Consider the following 17,340-nt stretch of genomic DNA (forward strand, 5'->3'; position numbering starts at 1 on the left):
GATTCACCACTTATACACTGTGAAAGGTATCCCAAGCCATCGAGCAGCGCTTGTATGAATGTACTGATGGAAAATACTCACTGGAAGAGTCAGTACTTAGATTTAATGAAATTCTGCTGCTATACGAATGGGGTAAAGCATATCTTAGATGACATGGGTACACCTGTATCACATGTATGATAGATGGAAGTTACAGGCTGGCCACACTGGTCTGCTAATTCTGGAAACAATATTAGGCACAGACATTTATAATAAAAAATGCAAGATTAGTCTAGCCTTGTTTAACTGTGTGCTTGTTGTTGTGAATACAATGCTGTCAAATGCAACCACCGCATTCCCATTCAGGCTGGCAGATTTTACACCAGAAGGACGTGCTGCCATAGGCACTTCAGATATTTTGTACCTCAAGCTGGTATCTGGCATAATCCTTTCTCTAGTTTGTGTTGGTAAAACTACTGTAGAGAACTACTTAGGTCATCTTAAAATTGAGTATGGTGTTACACTTTTTGTAGATGGTTTAGAAATAATTCTCATAAGGGACTATGTGATGCATTTTCTTGGCAGAATAATGAAGTGAGTCAACAGTGCAACACCAAACTAATACACACATGAACTTACAGATGCAATTACTGAATAGAACGTCAATGTGGTTATTCACAAACCTGATCAAAGAATCCATTTAGCGTTGTGAGATGTTCTCCTGGATAGGTTGCAAAGATTCCAGCTGTTGAATTAGCTCCTGTTACTCTCAGTTGACCACCTCCATAGTTCATCAGAGCATCTATGAAAATAAAGCAGAATTAAGCATTATTATCACAAAGATGACAAAATTAACAAAGAGTGATAAATAAGGTTGTGTTTCTAACTATACGGCTGATAGCCACATTCAACTACTCATCACAGGAGTGCTGGGAAGCAGGGTGAAATGCAGCAGTCAATGTTCTGGTCTCTCAGCCCATTAGAGGAGGCAGAACTATCTGGATAAGTATTACTCCCTGACAGAGGTCAGAAAACTGACATTACTCTCCTTAACACACACACACACACACACACACACACACACACACACACACACACACACACACACACACACACAGGCACCCTCATAGGATTCTCACTCTCCACAGGTTAAATTGCTACACAGGAGTGTGTATATTTATAAATATGCCAGGGTGAATTATACACAGTGGGAATATTGTGGGTGAGGGTCAAAAGATAATCCCCCTGTGTCACCGGCACATAATGGTTCCTTCATCTTGCAGCAACCAAGTGTGTGTGTGTGTGTGTGTGTGTGTGTGTGTGTGTGTGTGTGTGTGTGTGTGTGTGTGTTTGTCTGTTATGACTCAAAGGTCAGCATGGCAAAGCTATTCACATGGCATCTGTTTAAGTGGACATTTGCTGGCAGTTGCAGCTGACATTGCAATGCATCAACACATATTAAGACATGTAGCCACAGTACAGGCTGCAAAAGCAACTGCTTTTCCAAACATCAATAAGAGATTCAAAGAGATATCAGGGATTTAACAAAATCATCATTTGAATTAAACCATAGAATGAATCCTAACATAATTCTTCCATTTTTAGTTTTTGTAGTCATTTATAAAAATAAAAGCAATATGTGATCCATCACGAGGATAACCACTATCGCACAGCTCAGAGAATTGCACAGTTTTATGAAGCTATCTCCCTGTTAAAAGGATTTCAAACAACGTAAACATTTCTACAGTTCAGTTTGAGCTCCCTAAAACCAAATGTAAGAAGCAATATAGAAAAATTGAGAGAATAAAAAGAATGCCTTATCAACAAATGAGAAAGAGACTGTGTTTAATATTTATGACTGTTTGTATAGGAGAAGATGGATATTAACCCCTCAGGATACTGCATCACTGAGTTTATATCAGTCATGTGTCAAAACCTCAAATAAATACATAACTTTCATCCCACATTTTAAAAGTACCAGCATTTTCTGACATCTTGATATGTTTATAATTTGTCCATACTTTTTTTTTTTTAAATATACTGTTATGCCCACCAAAAGTATTGACCAGCAGCCATATTTGTATGTTTTTCCTCAATCTCTATAATCAGGAGGAAAAGTGGTTAGATGTTAGGGTACAGTGCCATCCCAGCACTGGGCAGAATTATTTTGGATACCCTGCACCTATTTGTAACTCTCCCGGTCTGAAGTGCAAAGCAATCAGTGAACACTACACATACATATGTCCACCCCTCCCTGAATCCCACTACATAGCTGTAAATATGGCCCTATTATCCATACTATTCTTTGGAATATGACCCTTAGCTTCCACAAGAAGATGTAGTGTACAAGAAACACCCCCTTCCAAATCTCCAAGAGAAAGAGATCGGGTTAATGGTAGACAGTGACTTCTGAAGCTGAACCTCTGTCACCCAAGCTCAATAGTCAGACCTGGTAAATGTCACTCAATAACTCCCAGAGCTGGATCTCTATCATCTGGCTCAAAAATCAAACTTGGTACTCTAGCAATAAAGATGGGAACTCTCTCATTGTGCTGTTAGGATAGCTTACATTTATCGTTATTAAATATTTACATTTTACAATTAGGCTCCAAAGTAAGGATTTACATCTTCTTCTTTATTTTATGTAACACTGCATAATTCTTTCAATGATTTTTACTGAAATTAGGTCTATATTAAATATACTGATCCCAAGGATATTGCCAATATCCTGGAAGATTGATTTAGTGCCAACTTCACCCCCCTCTCACTCCCTAAAGGGCCCATCTCAATACCAAAAGATTGCCAAATTCCAATAATCACGGCCACACAGGTAGAAACCGCACTCTCCAAAGCTAAGAATACAGCATTCATGGGACCAGATGACAACCCAGGCTGTGTACTACATGAACTACAAAATGAACTGGCACTTCACCTAAGTGTCATGTTTAATCATAGCCTCACCTCAGGCTTCTTGCCCACAGAGTAGCGCACAGCTACAGTTATCCCACTCCACAAGGGAGGATCCGCCTTGGATCCCGGGAACTACTGTCCCATCAGTCTGACAAGCCTGATCTGCAAGGGCATGGAACGCATTATCATGGAACTTATAAACAAAGACATTGGCAATCTTCAAACACTGGACCCCACCCAGTTTGGGTTTGTGAAGGGCCGATCTTGTCTCCTGAATCTGACTGACTTCTTCGAATCAGTCTCCAGAGCTGTGGACGAAGGTAAGGCAGTCCACACAGCCTATATGGACCTCGCAAAGGCCTTTGACACCATCCCCCACTCTGGAATCATAGATAAACTTACTAAGCTGGGCATAAATCCCTACGTCACTCAATGGGTTGCCAACTGGCTTACTGACAGAACCCAGACTGTAAAAGTAGCTGACTCCAAATCCAGCTCCAGACAAGTGACAAGTGGAGTACCTCAGGGTTCAGTCCTGGGACCACTCTTGTTTAGCATCTACTTCTCTGAAGTACAGGCCAACACTAAGGGACTCTGGCTAACAAAGTTTGCAGATGACTGCTAACTGGAAGCCATTATTGAATCCCCAAATGATGTGGATATTCTACAAAAGGGTCTTACAGAAACAGATGCCTGGTGCCAGAGCCATGGGCTCAAGCTTAATGCCAAAAAATGTAGTTATTCCCTTTGGAAAAAAACATGTACCCATGAATTTCCACATAGGTGGCAGGACACTAAACATCGAAAGTGTGATGAGAGACTTAGGGACACAGGTGGACAGTGGTCTCACTTTCGATAACCACATCGCCACAACAGTCAGGAAATCCTTCTATGTGGCACACCTCATCACTAAGGGCTTTTCATCCAGAAAAAAGGAGGTCATTGTCCCACTGTACTCATCCCTCATTAGACCCATTATAGAGCATAATGCCCCATTTGGTATATACCTCACAAGACATCTGCAACAGCTGGAAAGGCCACAGAAATACCTCACTAAAAGAATCACAGGCCTAAAGCAGATGCCATATGCTGACCATGTTAAAAAAACTCCAGCTATACTCTGTGCATATTGTCTACTCAGAGGTGATCTCTGCTTAACATACAAGGTCATATCAAACTTTGAGCAGTTGGACATGCTCCACTTAAATCCCAATCCCTCAGAGCCACACGCTCCAGGGATCTAAACCTTGTCATCACAATGAACAAAACATGCTGGAGGGATAGGTTCCAGACCTAGAGACTCCCCATACTCTGGAATAGACTGCCCATACATGTCAAGCAGAGCGCCTCATTGGCCCTCTTCAAAAGGAACCTTGATGATTGGATGGGAGATAATTCACCCCGGGGATCATGTCAGTCGCCCTGCTAGACAGGGGTCCAGAGAAGTAAATATTGTGGGAAGAAATATCCAGGGAATTGATATGGCTAGGCTTGAATAGGCCCTAGGGCCGATAGCCTAGTACCAACCTATGAACCTATGAACCTATGAACCTATATTCTCTACTGATAGCATGCTGCAAAGCTTTATGTTATAATATGTGCTTAGGCAGTCCTACATTTCTAATTCTCTTGTTCTTTCCTGATATATAATGTTGTTTATACTTCAAATTAAAATGAATTTAAAAATAATAATACACTTTGATTATTACACAAAACAACTGAAGAATGACTGTGAGTTGACATGAAAATGTCTGTTAATTGTTGGCTGTGAGATACATAAGGAATATTGAATTGCCATTTGCCTCTCATTTCCATTTTGTATTATTTGTCTGTATTTTCTCATAAACTAGACATACACATTCTTGTTTAGTTTTCCAGGATATTTTAAAGTGAAAAACAATCTCAATCTCATTAGCATCATGCAACAAAATGTTAGAAAAAAGGGATAGTTGAATACATACCAAAGTACAGTCCATAGATGATAGCAGCGGCAATAAATGAGCCTACTGTCTGAGCAAAGAAATATATTGGGAATTTGCGCCACCTGTCACGACCAAGTAGGCATAAAGCAAAGGTCACAGCTGGATTTAGATGACCACCTGTGAAATAATAAAGTACAAATTGGATACTACATTCCAACAAATATGAGTGCATCTAATAATTCTTGTAAATCTATTATTTTTTTCCTACTGTTATGGTTAAATTTCTTTTTTGTTAAGAAATATAGTACTGTTTAGGTACAAGTGTCAGGATGAAGCGAATTTCCTTTCTATGTTTGAAAGTCAGTGTTGTGCAATAAGCACCAGTCTGATTTTCTAAGTAAAGAATGTAGACCCAAACTAGACCAGTCCTAAATATAAAGGGGTACAACGCACAAGAGATATTTAAAATGTTTCCTCTGTGCAATTATTAAAGCAAGTAATTTGTAATGAAAGATGAAGGTGAAAGACAAGAAATAAAGAAAATAGTCTATAAATTCTTCAATTAAAAAAAAAATATCTTAGTCTATTAATTAAAAAGATGCAGGATGCAGAGAACAGGAAGAAATGGAAAAAGGTGATGTGCTGTGGTGACCCCTAACAGGAACAGCTGAAAGAGAAGAAGATTAATTAGATAAAGCATAACAAACTTTACTGTGCTTACTTACATATATAACAGCTGGAAATTACACAAGTTTTCATATTTTAAAGCTTTAAAATGTTAGAAAGGCTTATAATCTGATTTTATACTGAAGGTATTTGTTTTAATAAATGTAAGTAACTTCTTGAACAAAGTAATTCAGTCAGTTATATAAACTGCAGATGTTTTTGTTTTGTTTTTGAAGATTGTAAATTATTGTTCTTAAAATGTTTTGTAATAATTTGAAGCTTTTCTCCCTAGGCCTCAGCTGAAAATGAACTCCTACCCAGTCGATTTTCCCAGTAATCAAATGTCAATAAATAAATAAATAAACTATGACAACACTGTGGAAGAACACATTTCTACTTTATTGATGTGAACACATTTTAGAACTAAAATTAAAATTGATTCATCTGCTTTACTGAATTAATGAATAACAGTTAAAACCCAGCAGTAACTAACAGAAATAACCTACAGAGATGTTTATTATATAATGCAAAACATTCAATCTGTCATAGACTGTATCAATGAATGTGAAGTAGCTTTAAAGAGTAGTTTAACAGCATCAGAAACTTATAAGGAAGTTTTTACCACACATCTCTATATGAAAGACACACTGACTCACTGTTGAAAAATAAATACATTTATTATAATAACAGGACAGATAAATTAACATTAAATAAAGTAACAATACATGAAATTTGATGTGAAGCACCAGACATAATGTTAATCTCAATCTGAAGATCTGCTTTCATTGAAACAAGAATGTCCATCTGATCCCATCAACAAATAAGATCAGAAAAAAGATATGAAAATAAAATCGCTGCTTTGGTGGCATTTCCCATGTCACATTCTAACAAGGTTTCATGGCATCAAACAGCATGTGTAAAGCATGCACACTGTGTGCACAGACACAAATATCACAAAAAAGCTCATTTACTAATTCTGTAACAGTACTATACTAATTATGTATGAAATTGAGTTACACGTTGATATATGTTTGTGACTAGTACAGTTTAATTACTGCAAATATTTGTTCATTCTCACTTAACAAGGATCACTGTAGTTTAAATAACTAAACAAAACACTGAGCCACAAAAAAAAAAAAAAAAAAAAAAAAAAAACAACTTGGAAATGAAATACACGCTTGCTTAAAAAGGTGAACTTTAATCTTTAATACTAAGTACATCTACTCAAATATGTCTTTCATACCTGTCAACTGTCCAGATTTTTGGAAAACATCCAGATTTTTGCCACATATTTTTGGTCTGTCCCTCACACAATTTGTGATTTTCTGGCAAATCGCTGAGGATTGAAGTCACTAAATAATGGCCTCAATTTCAGTTTCAGACTTCATGTCCTTCAGAAAAATGTATGCCAACACAAATCCTGTTATTCTGAGATTTGATAAAGTCTGCAATTGAAGCAAACGAAAGCACTTGTCCTACATTTTGTACTTGTTGTGGTTTGTGGCTGTGCATTAATGCACTTTTTATTTGGATATCCTGTTTTTCTTTGGGTTACAGGACAGTGCCTTCAAGTGTGTTTTTTTTCTTTTTACAAATCTTGTTATTCTACAAACTTTCTATGTTCATAAGTGCAATATTTAAAATCTGTCCCTATTTTTAGGCTTTTGTCCCACCACTATTTTAGTGTCCAGATTTCTTGTGCTAAGAGATTGAGGGGTATGGTTTGACATACCCAGTCATATTCTTATTTTTGTAGTTTTCCTTGTCTGAATAGTACCCTGTCAGGGCAAAGAGATCCAGACTTGTATTCATAGTAAGAGAGTGACGAGCCATAAAACAATTTTTTAACTAAATAAATTCCTTGCTTATGTTTTTCAACCTGGGTGAGGGTCTGGGAGGATCCATCATTATGGCAGCCTTAAGAGGTGGTTCATTTTTTTTTTTTTTTGTTTGGCTTTTTGCCCTAATGTTCCCACATACACTCAGTTGCATAAGGGAAGGAGGCATTCATTGGGCTGTCTATATAGGACACACCCTCACTTCCACATGGGGCATTGCCTTCAAGCAGCTCCACCTGGCAATCCAAAAGTATGGAAGGTGGTTTCCCTGGTCTCCATGACAGAAGAAAATCACACTTGGCAATATGCTGCCAAGTGCATACAACCCTCCTCACCCCACATCAAGAGAGGTGGCCATGTTATGCTCCTTCACTCCTCTTCCTCCATGGTTGATTCCTCCAGTGCTGGGCCACTAATCAACCCCCAGTCACCTGGGCCACAGTTAAGGCTCCATCCTTCTGTACCACAGAGCCAGGCTAATGTACTTTTGAAGTTTTATGTTACCTATACATAATCTCACAGGATTCATTCCCATTGTCATAGACTATCCCAAGTATGTTAAATCCAAGATGATCTTGTATTAAACCATACATTATTCTTTACAGTCTAGTCCACTACTTTAACATTGATACTTCTATAATGTTCTAAAATAATGTAAATTACACAAACTGAGAGAACTCAGTAGGTATAATACAGATGATTATGAGTGGATCATTGATCCTAACTGACTTATTATGTGTTTGAGATATGGATACCAAGAAATTCAAGCTCGAGAGGTGAATATTGGCATCCTTGTCAAGAACACATAGTGGTGTGTTGGCTTTCAAAGCCATAAAGCACTTAGCAAGTGCTGTCACAAAGGTAGTATAACTCAGTCCCTTATGTTTATACTCACCTTCCATACCTCTAAACTGCCCAGATTTTCACTGAATGTCCAGTCTTTTCCCTCATGTATTTGGTCTGCTCCTCTTAAAGTCTGTGTTTTTTGGACAAATTACTGAGAGATGAATTTATAAAATAATGACATACATTTCAGTTTCAGACTGTATCCTTCAGAAAATGCAGTCAAGCAGACAACCTTTTATTCTAACAGGAAGTCAGGACATGTTACAAAGGACCACAGGCCTTTTATTATGCTGTTGTCACTTGCTGTTCAATACTAGCAGATTTGACTGCCGAGCACTAGACTCAGCCTTAACAACTTAAGCAATGGGTGCTTAACAATTGTTAAGATCAGGTCTTGCACCACTATAATGCTTAACTGGTTTGTCTTTTTCCAAATATTGGAGCATAACCACCTCACTCCATATACTACAAGAATACTGACATTTCATAGCATGGTTTTAAAGGCTTATTCTACACTGACTGATCTGATTGAGTTTTGTGATGCAGTTAGTTATGCAAATGTCAATGGTTCTAATAGTAATCGCTATCTACTTAGATTTAGCAAAGATTTCTGATAGCTTGTTATATGAAATAATATGAATGACAAAAATCTTTCAAAATCAATAAATATAGTATTAGTTGAATAAGTAATAGGTGGAACAGCTGTACAGAAAGAATATCTGTTCTTGGAGCTTTATCAACAGAAAAGCACATGAATTTAGGAATCCCTCAGAAGTCTGTATTAGTTCCTATACTGTTTAACCTAGTATGTTCTACATTTCCAAGAGCATTGTTTACTTGGAAAGCTAAGTATGCAGGCAGTAGCAAAATTCAGTAAGTTATTCCACATTCGCTTAAAATTAAATTATTTGGGTCTATTCTTCCCAGGCCTCCACTGAGAATGGGCTTCTACCCAGTCAGACTTTCCCAGTAATCTAATGTCAATAAACATTAAATAAATTAAGAAAAGTTAGACTTTGGTCCAAAATGGTAAAATAGAACAACTTAGCCTTGCAAACTACAAATGTATAGTTTGGGAAATATGACTAGTACCAAACTAGTACCAAAATATTCCACACCATTACTCTAAAACAAGTAAAGTACAATAAGGGTGTAGGAGTTCTGATCGATGACAGGTTGTCATTTAAGGCACAGGCAGCTACAGTATGATCATGAGTCATGAAACAGGTCAGGTTTCTTTTTAAAATAATGATAACTAGGGATCCTAATAATATCGGAGAACTACATCCTATATTTATTTTTTTCAGTATTAGAATATAGTTCTTTATTTTGTAGTTACATTTTGACTCAAATAAAACCCTTAAGTTGTATAGCTGAACAAACAAGATTTACAAAATGACTTAATCACTATCTATGTAGGTTTGGATAGTTTTTTTTCCTTAGTAAATAAAATCATCACTTAACTATATTTTGTGTTTACTTGGGTTGTCTTTGTCTAATATTTAAATTTGTTTGAGCTGAAACATTTAGGTATGAAAAACATGCAAAAAAATAAGAAATTAGGAAGGGGCGACTACGTTTTCATTGCACTGCATGTTAAGAAACTAGCATTACATATTCATATACTGGGAATACAGGGTAATTATACTAGAGAGTAGTGAGTGCACTCTGTCTTGATTTTTTTTTTTTTTGTATTGGTATCATATTTTGCCAGATTTAAATAATTACCGATAAGCTTTGTTCGCCTGTAAACGTTTTTAGCTTTTGGAGACGAAAAATCTCTGCAGATTATATAAAAGTATGTAATTCTGAAGTCCCTTCCTTTTTTCATTTCTCGCTGGATTCCTGTTACATTGACTCTTGAGTTAATCCTCATTCAGTAATGCAGAAACTCCTTTCATCTGTAGAGGTAGGCTGTTTAAAAATGTGACTCTGAATAGAGCTTGCTGCCATCAGTCCCCTTGCTCGGTCTGTGGTCTTCATCCTGCTTTGTCATCAAGATTCTTTCCTAAAGTTAAACTCAGCAGTTTACATTAACATCTGCATCATTAATGCGGTGCTTATTTGCAAAAACATATATGCTTTTTACTTATGAAAGATGGGCAACTGTCATGGACATCGCAGTTGGTGCACTGTGTGTTCAGTGAAGAGACATGGAGCTTTGTGTGACCTAAGATTTATGTAATACACCGAACACGTTAATATCTTGTCCAAACTACTTTGTATTTAATTAACATTACATTTGTTCAAGAAATGTTTTTTGCTTCACATTCTGCCTTTTATTATTATTGTACTCCAGGTAAGCATTTTGGATTATGATGTGAAAATCTGAACACAGTTTGCGCCAGCAACCATTCGCTAGTGCAGAATTTGATAACTTTCTATAGCTTTGTAAGGATCCCCCAGTCACCTGGGCTACCTTGTAAAGTATTTGACTTGATTCTGGAGACTAAAGCCTTAATTGGGGTTGAGGAAGCTGTATTTTTTTTGTCACTAGTCTTTTATTTACCATGTAGGTACAGCTTTGCTTTTCTGTTTGTTTCTTATGTGATGACTTTGAGTTTGACCGAGTCTGCCAGATTTATTGTTCAGTAGTGTGTTTTGAAGGTGTGAAGAGTTTCATTTTATTATGGGTTCATGTACTGCTACTAGGCAGTAAACTAGCGCAGCTTTTAGAAGCCTAGCCTTTTCAGCCCCACTGGTACACTGAAGTACTGTAGATGGCTTGTTGGCCACATCTGCTTGTACATGTGTGAAGAGATCTTTAAAAAAAAAAAAAAAAATTGTATGGCCTGCTTTAAACTTTTTCAGTACACTGTGTCAATGTGCAGGAGTGAGTCACTCAAACCAGTGACTTGTGTTAGTCACAGTCTCAAACTGAATGCAGAGAGAACAAAAGAAGTTATAACCCCCCCCCCATACTAGGCACTTATCCGCCCCATAATTGAGTATAATGCCCCATTTGGAATGTACCGTACTAAGCACCTACAGCAGTTAAAGACCTCAGAAGTTTCTAACCAAGAAGATCAGTGGGCTCCAGCATGTGCCTTACACAGACAGACTAAAGTGCTTGTCACTGTACTCCGTATCATATTGACTTCTTAGGGGAGATTTATGCCTGGCTTACAGAGAAATGCAAGACCCAAACTTAATGAACTTGCTGCATATCTGTAAATCATATGGGACTAGGACTACCTGTTCCAGGGACCTAAATATAGCCTGCGACTTAAATCTGTCCCTCCATCATGCCCTATTTCTCTCCCAGCGACTGCTGCATCTTTGGATGGGGCTACCAATTCACATGAAACAGTGAACCTCTGTGACACTGTTCAAAAGGAGCCTGGATGAGTGGATGGGGCACCGTAAATTTTTACCGGGGATAGAGCCCACAGCCCTCCTGGACATGTGCAGTCATAACTAAATGCAGTCGTGGGTATTTACTAGCATTTCTATAGTATTGCATTGGGATAAAACGGCTAGGCTTAAAATGACCTCTGGGTCGGTAGCCTAGTAATCTCCTATGATTCCTATGATTCTATAATAAAGTACAAAGTGAAAAGTTACAAGAACCTGGGTTATTCAGTTGTGTGTATTGATTTGTTACAGGCAAACACAGTGTTTTATTATTATTATTATTATTATTATTATTATTATTATTATTATTATTAATAATAAAAATATTTAATTCTGATATACTACAGACTATAGTGGACTTGGAGTTACATAGCTCTGTAAGAGCGTGAGGAATTATATCAGCAAAAATGACATTCTTCTTCTTCCGGCTTTTCCCAGTTAGGGGTCGCCACAGTGGATCACCTTGTCCACTCATGATTGGCAGTGGAGTTTTACAGTGTCAAGTTGCCAGCCCAGCGCCCAACCTTCCACAGAAGGCACACACACACAATCACACCTAGGGCCAATTTTAGTATGTCCACTCCACCTGCAGCATGTCTTTGGGATGTGGGACGAAACTGGAGCACCTGGAGGAAACCCACGTGACCATAGGGAGGACATGCAGATTCTGCACAGAAGGCACCCCAGCCGAGAATTGAACTGGAGAACCTCTTGCTGTGAGGCGGCAATGCTAACCACTGCACCACCGTGGCCGCCCTCATCAACAACAATGACATTAACACATAAAATTTGACCAAGAATATATGGACAAATATGTTACACACTCTATTCCTAGGTTATGGGACAGATTAATAAATTTAGTAATGGATTCAAAACTATAGCTAATTCAAACATCTGCTTCAAATATGTGTTGTGATAAACAAATGCCTTAAAGAACTCAGTATTCCTAGATTACCTCAGGGTCTGAACACTGGGTAAATGAACCTATGAACTTATTAAACCCACTGAAAACAGCAAGATGTAAGCCCCTGGCAAGCCCACTTAGAAAAGAACCTTACTGATAATAATTCTTCTTACTAATGAGAAACATTACGCCTGAGTTTAAAACCAAAATTGATGTAGATACACAGTTTTGTGTGTAGATGGAAAGTAACCTTGGAATGCATTTCCAAGGCCTTACTCTGAACTAGCAGCAATATATTAGTCTGACTGGTGCACTCAGACTCATGGTTACTTGACTTCAGAGTGTCACACTGATACCATTTAGAGACATCTTATCTGACAATTTTGCTTCTTAAAATACATTTTTTGCTTAATAAAGAAACTAAAGTTTTTCCAGAGCTGAGGCAAACGAGAATATCGCTTATAAAAGTAAACACCAATGTTTTACAGCTATAACAAATTCTTAAAAAGTGACATAATTCATTCTAACTTTCCTTCTTTATACTCATAATTTTATAATTGTAAGACAAGGCTTTGTGGTAATTAAATGTTTTCTTCTTATTAAGATATGTTTAAAAAACTGTTTGACTTCATGCATCTATTGTGTGAAACAGAAAAATAATTGCTTAAGGCAAAATATATAACGAATGAATGCTGTAAAATGTTCTAAGACAAGTACTTCACAGCATGTGTTGCCGAAGTTCCACCTTGTCAGTGATGAATTTAAAATGATGACACCACACAATATGTATATGTTAGTTCATTGTTTGAGGTTCTTTCAAAGTGTGTGTGGGCGTGTGCACTCACTTCAACGTCTCACAAGCTGTTTTAACATGTTAAGGAATGTGAAGAAAAACTGCTCATGAGAAGGGAAGGTAATTCTAAACACAGATATAACTTTAAATATTAGTTTTTACATGAAACTGTCACGTGAGGGTTAGTCTCTAAAACATCAGTTTTAGAGATTCTGACAAGTCACTACCACTGCCTGACTTGATATTAAAACGTGTAAACTATTAATACAAACAAAAAACTCTCTTTTCTCTCAATCTTTTTGCGACAACAGCATGCAGCTCTGGATCAAACACATCTACAAACAGCTTTCTTTATACAATTTTCATAATTTGTATATTAGTTAAGAATACTAGATCTTTCCCCAGCCTAAACATACTTATCTGTCAAAGTGAAGGTGGACAAGCTCAAGTTACATGACAGAACAAAACCAGCAGTCCATACAGAAAAGCAAAGCAAAATTATATTTATAATGAAACTGATAATATAAAATGCTCACCTTTTTTTTCTAAACAAGTACAGTTTATATAATAAATTGATTTGTGCATCAGAATAACTAAGCTGTCATCATAAATTTCGCAAGGGAAATTAAAACAATGGCATTGAAATCATACTTCTGTTTTATTCTTATCACACTGTTCACGGTTAATTCCTTTCAGCTACCAACAACGTTTATGTTGCCCGAAGACGGGTATTCATAGTGTTTGTCACATCCATCTAATTTCATTAAGATTTAACTGCGTATTAAGTTACCAGTGTGACACCCCTGCAAAACCTATGAGCTAAACTGTGAAAAAAAAAAGCCTGGAACATTAAGATGGTTTGGCATGAAGGTCTTTTGTGAAGATTGCAATGAATGTAAACATACACTAATCTTCATGAGATTTCTTGTGTCATAGAGGCAGATCAAACCCGATACTTGTATTAAATCACAGGATGTTGAATATTTTTTATTATACAATGACCCCCCATTAATATTCAAAAATGTGCATGCTGATTGGTGAGCGTGCACATTGTAAATCAGAGTTATAGTAATGGAAAAAGGTCCGGTCACTCGGACTTTTTCCATTACTATAACTCTTTTTTTTACAGCAACGGAGAATGCAAGATCTCTGTTGCTTCACACGGTTTTGCTATGTTAAACGCGTTTAACATAGCGAGACAGCTTTAAAAAAAGCAATGGAGATTCTCCGTTGCTTTTTTTAAAGCTGCCTTGCTATATTAAACTCCTTTAACATAGCGAGACAGTTTGTAAAAAGCAACGGAGATCTTGCTTTCTCCGTTACTTTTTTCAAAATTGTCTCGCTATGTTAAATGGGTTTAACATAGCAAGACAGCTTTAAAAAAAGCAACGGAGCCGTTGCTTTTTTAAAGCTATCTCACTATGTTAAACCCATTTAACATAGCGAAACAGTTTGTAAAAAGCAACGGAGATCTTGCTTTCTCCATTGCTTTTGCCCACAGCTCTGATGTACTGTGTAGGCATACACATGCGCAGTACATCAGAACTGCCACAGAATACCAGACAGCTGCGGAAGAGCAGCAAGGAGGCATTATACAATGCCATTATTTAAGAAAAATATTTTTTTTTTCTTAAAAAATGTCATTGTATAATAGAAATAACCCACGCCTGGGTGTGGGTAATGCTGGATTTACCCACGGTTGGCTTTGTTTGGCCACTCGGGCTTCACCCTTGTGACCAAACCACACCAACCGTGGGTAAATCTAGCATTACCCACACCCAAGCGTGGGTTATTGCTATAATCAAACATCTCTAAATTCACAGTTCTCCAATACACCAACCACTGTTAAAGCATTGTAAAGCATCACTGTGGGGGAGAAGCTGGCTGGGTCCACTGTAGTTTATATACTCTAGACCCAGCAGTACTCTCAAGTGTCACCTAAAACACTGCTATTGTGGATATCCCACTTCTCTGAACAGAAATCCCTCCAAACCCTGAGAACTAAATCGGCAACCAGTGCACCTCACTTATCTCCATGGCCAGACCCCCCTCCCCTGTCCCCAAAGTGTGATGAATAATGTAGTTTCAGAATCAGAACTGCACTTGTCCATCCATTCATCCACTTCTTTGGAATGGGCTTTAATGGGGAGGGGGGTCACACTGTGTACATGAAGAGGCAGGGAAGTACAGTACACTGAATTCGGCATGTGGTGCATAATTCAGCATGTAGTCCGCAAGGGAGAAATAGGGGGAAAGGAAGGATGTGCTTCAAGTTATGGAATAGGAGTGTTAAGGTTATGGCTGAGGTGAGAATGACTAGGAGTCCAAATACATTTTGTTCTGTTATAATAAGTTATAAATATTAGATATTTGTGCTGTATGCACCATGGCAAAATGTACAATATGGTAGACAAATATGGATTGAACATTATATTTGAAAATATCTATGTTAAATGGTACTGTTGAAAAGGTCTGTTGCATACACAAAAATAAAAATGACAAAATTAGAAAACCTGCATACAAATTAAGATTTTACTTTTTGTGCAGGTGTCTGTTGTAGATAGGTGTAACATTGTCAACTTCATAGGGGTATACCATGCTAATGACCACTAGGACTCTTACAAGCCTTGCTGTGCAACCCAAATGTGACCCACAATTTTGATTTATATAGGGGATACTTTACTGATTGCCTCTGCCCATCAGGGATATAGGCACCAGACCAGGGCTGAAACTGAGTATGCAGCAGGGTCACTGAGATTTGAACTCAGATTGCTGGATTCAGAATCGAGAGTGCTAAACATTATACAATGGAACCACATGCTGTAGGTCTAGTTTTATGATGATCCATTAAGCAATATCCATCAAGTATTTTACCCAAAGTTTATTCCAATGTAGAATCTGAATATTCCTTCAGATGGTATTAAATTGTTTGAATTGATTAGCTTTTTACTGCTGTTCTATTTAAATTCATCTGTGGGGGCTTCTAGCTAGCAAAACAATACTGTTAAGGGTAGTTCCTTACATTATTTACAATTTGTTGTATTTAAATCCCATACATACTGTATATGGCCTTTGACTGTACTTTACATGATGTTTTTTTTTTACTCCAAGTTGCTTTTATTTGTTAACATTGTTTACTTTCTCGTGATCTCATTCCTGTACCCATTAATTTATTAACTAATTAATTAATACTTGTACAAATAATATATGCATTAGTCATTTTTTTAACAGTGACCCATTACAGGCTAAGACAAACATCACAAATCTAATGCACGTTGCAGCATTTTTAGTTGTGTGTGCAAAATATAACACTGGTAAACTGGTAACTATTCTTTCATCTAAAACTGGCAAATGTTGTGTGAGGAAAGTTCTTCCTAGGTTCGGGCTTCAAAGGTGCATAGTCAATAAAGACATAAGAAAGCAGTTAGTAATCAACACCCTGATGGGCCATGAGTAGAGTGCAGACTGATATGCATGGAACAAAACTTGAAGCCTAGGAAGATACTATTGAAGTGGTCATTGGATGCTACCCCAGGAAACCTTAAATCCAAGATGTAGGTATGACTGGACTAGTGACCAGATGTATGACCAAAACCATTTCCAAAGGAAGATGGCCAGTAAGTTTTGAACTTCAAGAAAGATGGCAGAAGAAACCTTTGGCCAGAGGGTAGTGGACAAGTGAAGGCAAGTGGCATCATTTGCTACAGCAGTAGCATTGTCACTAATGGAAGTTTCCCAAGAAGGGACCTTAGAGAGTCACTTTGAGTCAGAGAGCTGTTACACCAAGCGCCCATGTAAATTTGAGTAATAATAGAACAGATATTATTAAAATGAGCACTGAAATGATTAGTGTCCATAAGTAAACTTTGCAAAAAACCCTAGCAAATGTTCATGATATACTGGGAGAAAGTATTCATACTGAACATATAAGATATAACTGAGTCATGAGAATTGCCAGCCTAATATCAGTTTTATGTGTGCTATGATAAAACAATGGAGCTCAAGTACATTGATTCAAAGAAAGAAATTACATCCCACCCCAGATAAATATTGTATGCATTCAAAGGCATAAATGTAAAAGAGATGCAATGAAGTAATATATTCAGTTCATATCAGTGTTGCATTTCT

At 37.3% G+C, this 17,340-nt stretch overlaps 1 protein-coding gene across 1 annotated transcript in view; it reads right to left on the bottom strand.

Moving 5' to 3' along the window:
- LOC122807108 (aquaporin-3-like) overlaps positions 1 to 17,340 on the bottom strand; it is a 102,090-nt gene that overhangs the window by 48,145 nt on the left and 36,605 nt on the right. Inside the window, exons 3-4 of the mRNA XM_044078071.1 lie at positions 4,851 to 4,988; positions 663 to 781 (exon numbers count right to left, since the gene is read on the bottom strand). Coding sequence (XP_043934006.1) covers positions 663 to 781; positions 4,851 to 4,988 — 257 coding nt within the window. The remainder of the gene's footprint in view (positions 1 to 662; positions 782 to 4,850; positions 4,989 to 17,340) is intronic.

Source organism: Protopterus annectens, chromosome 1.part1, assembly GCF_019279795.1.
Source record: "Protopterus annectens isolate FY-2018-M chromosome 1.part1, PAN1.0, whole genome shotgun sequence".
Taxonomy (NCBI): Eukaryota; Metazoa; Chordata; order Ceratodontiformes; family Protopteridae; genus Protopterus; species Protopterus annectens.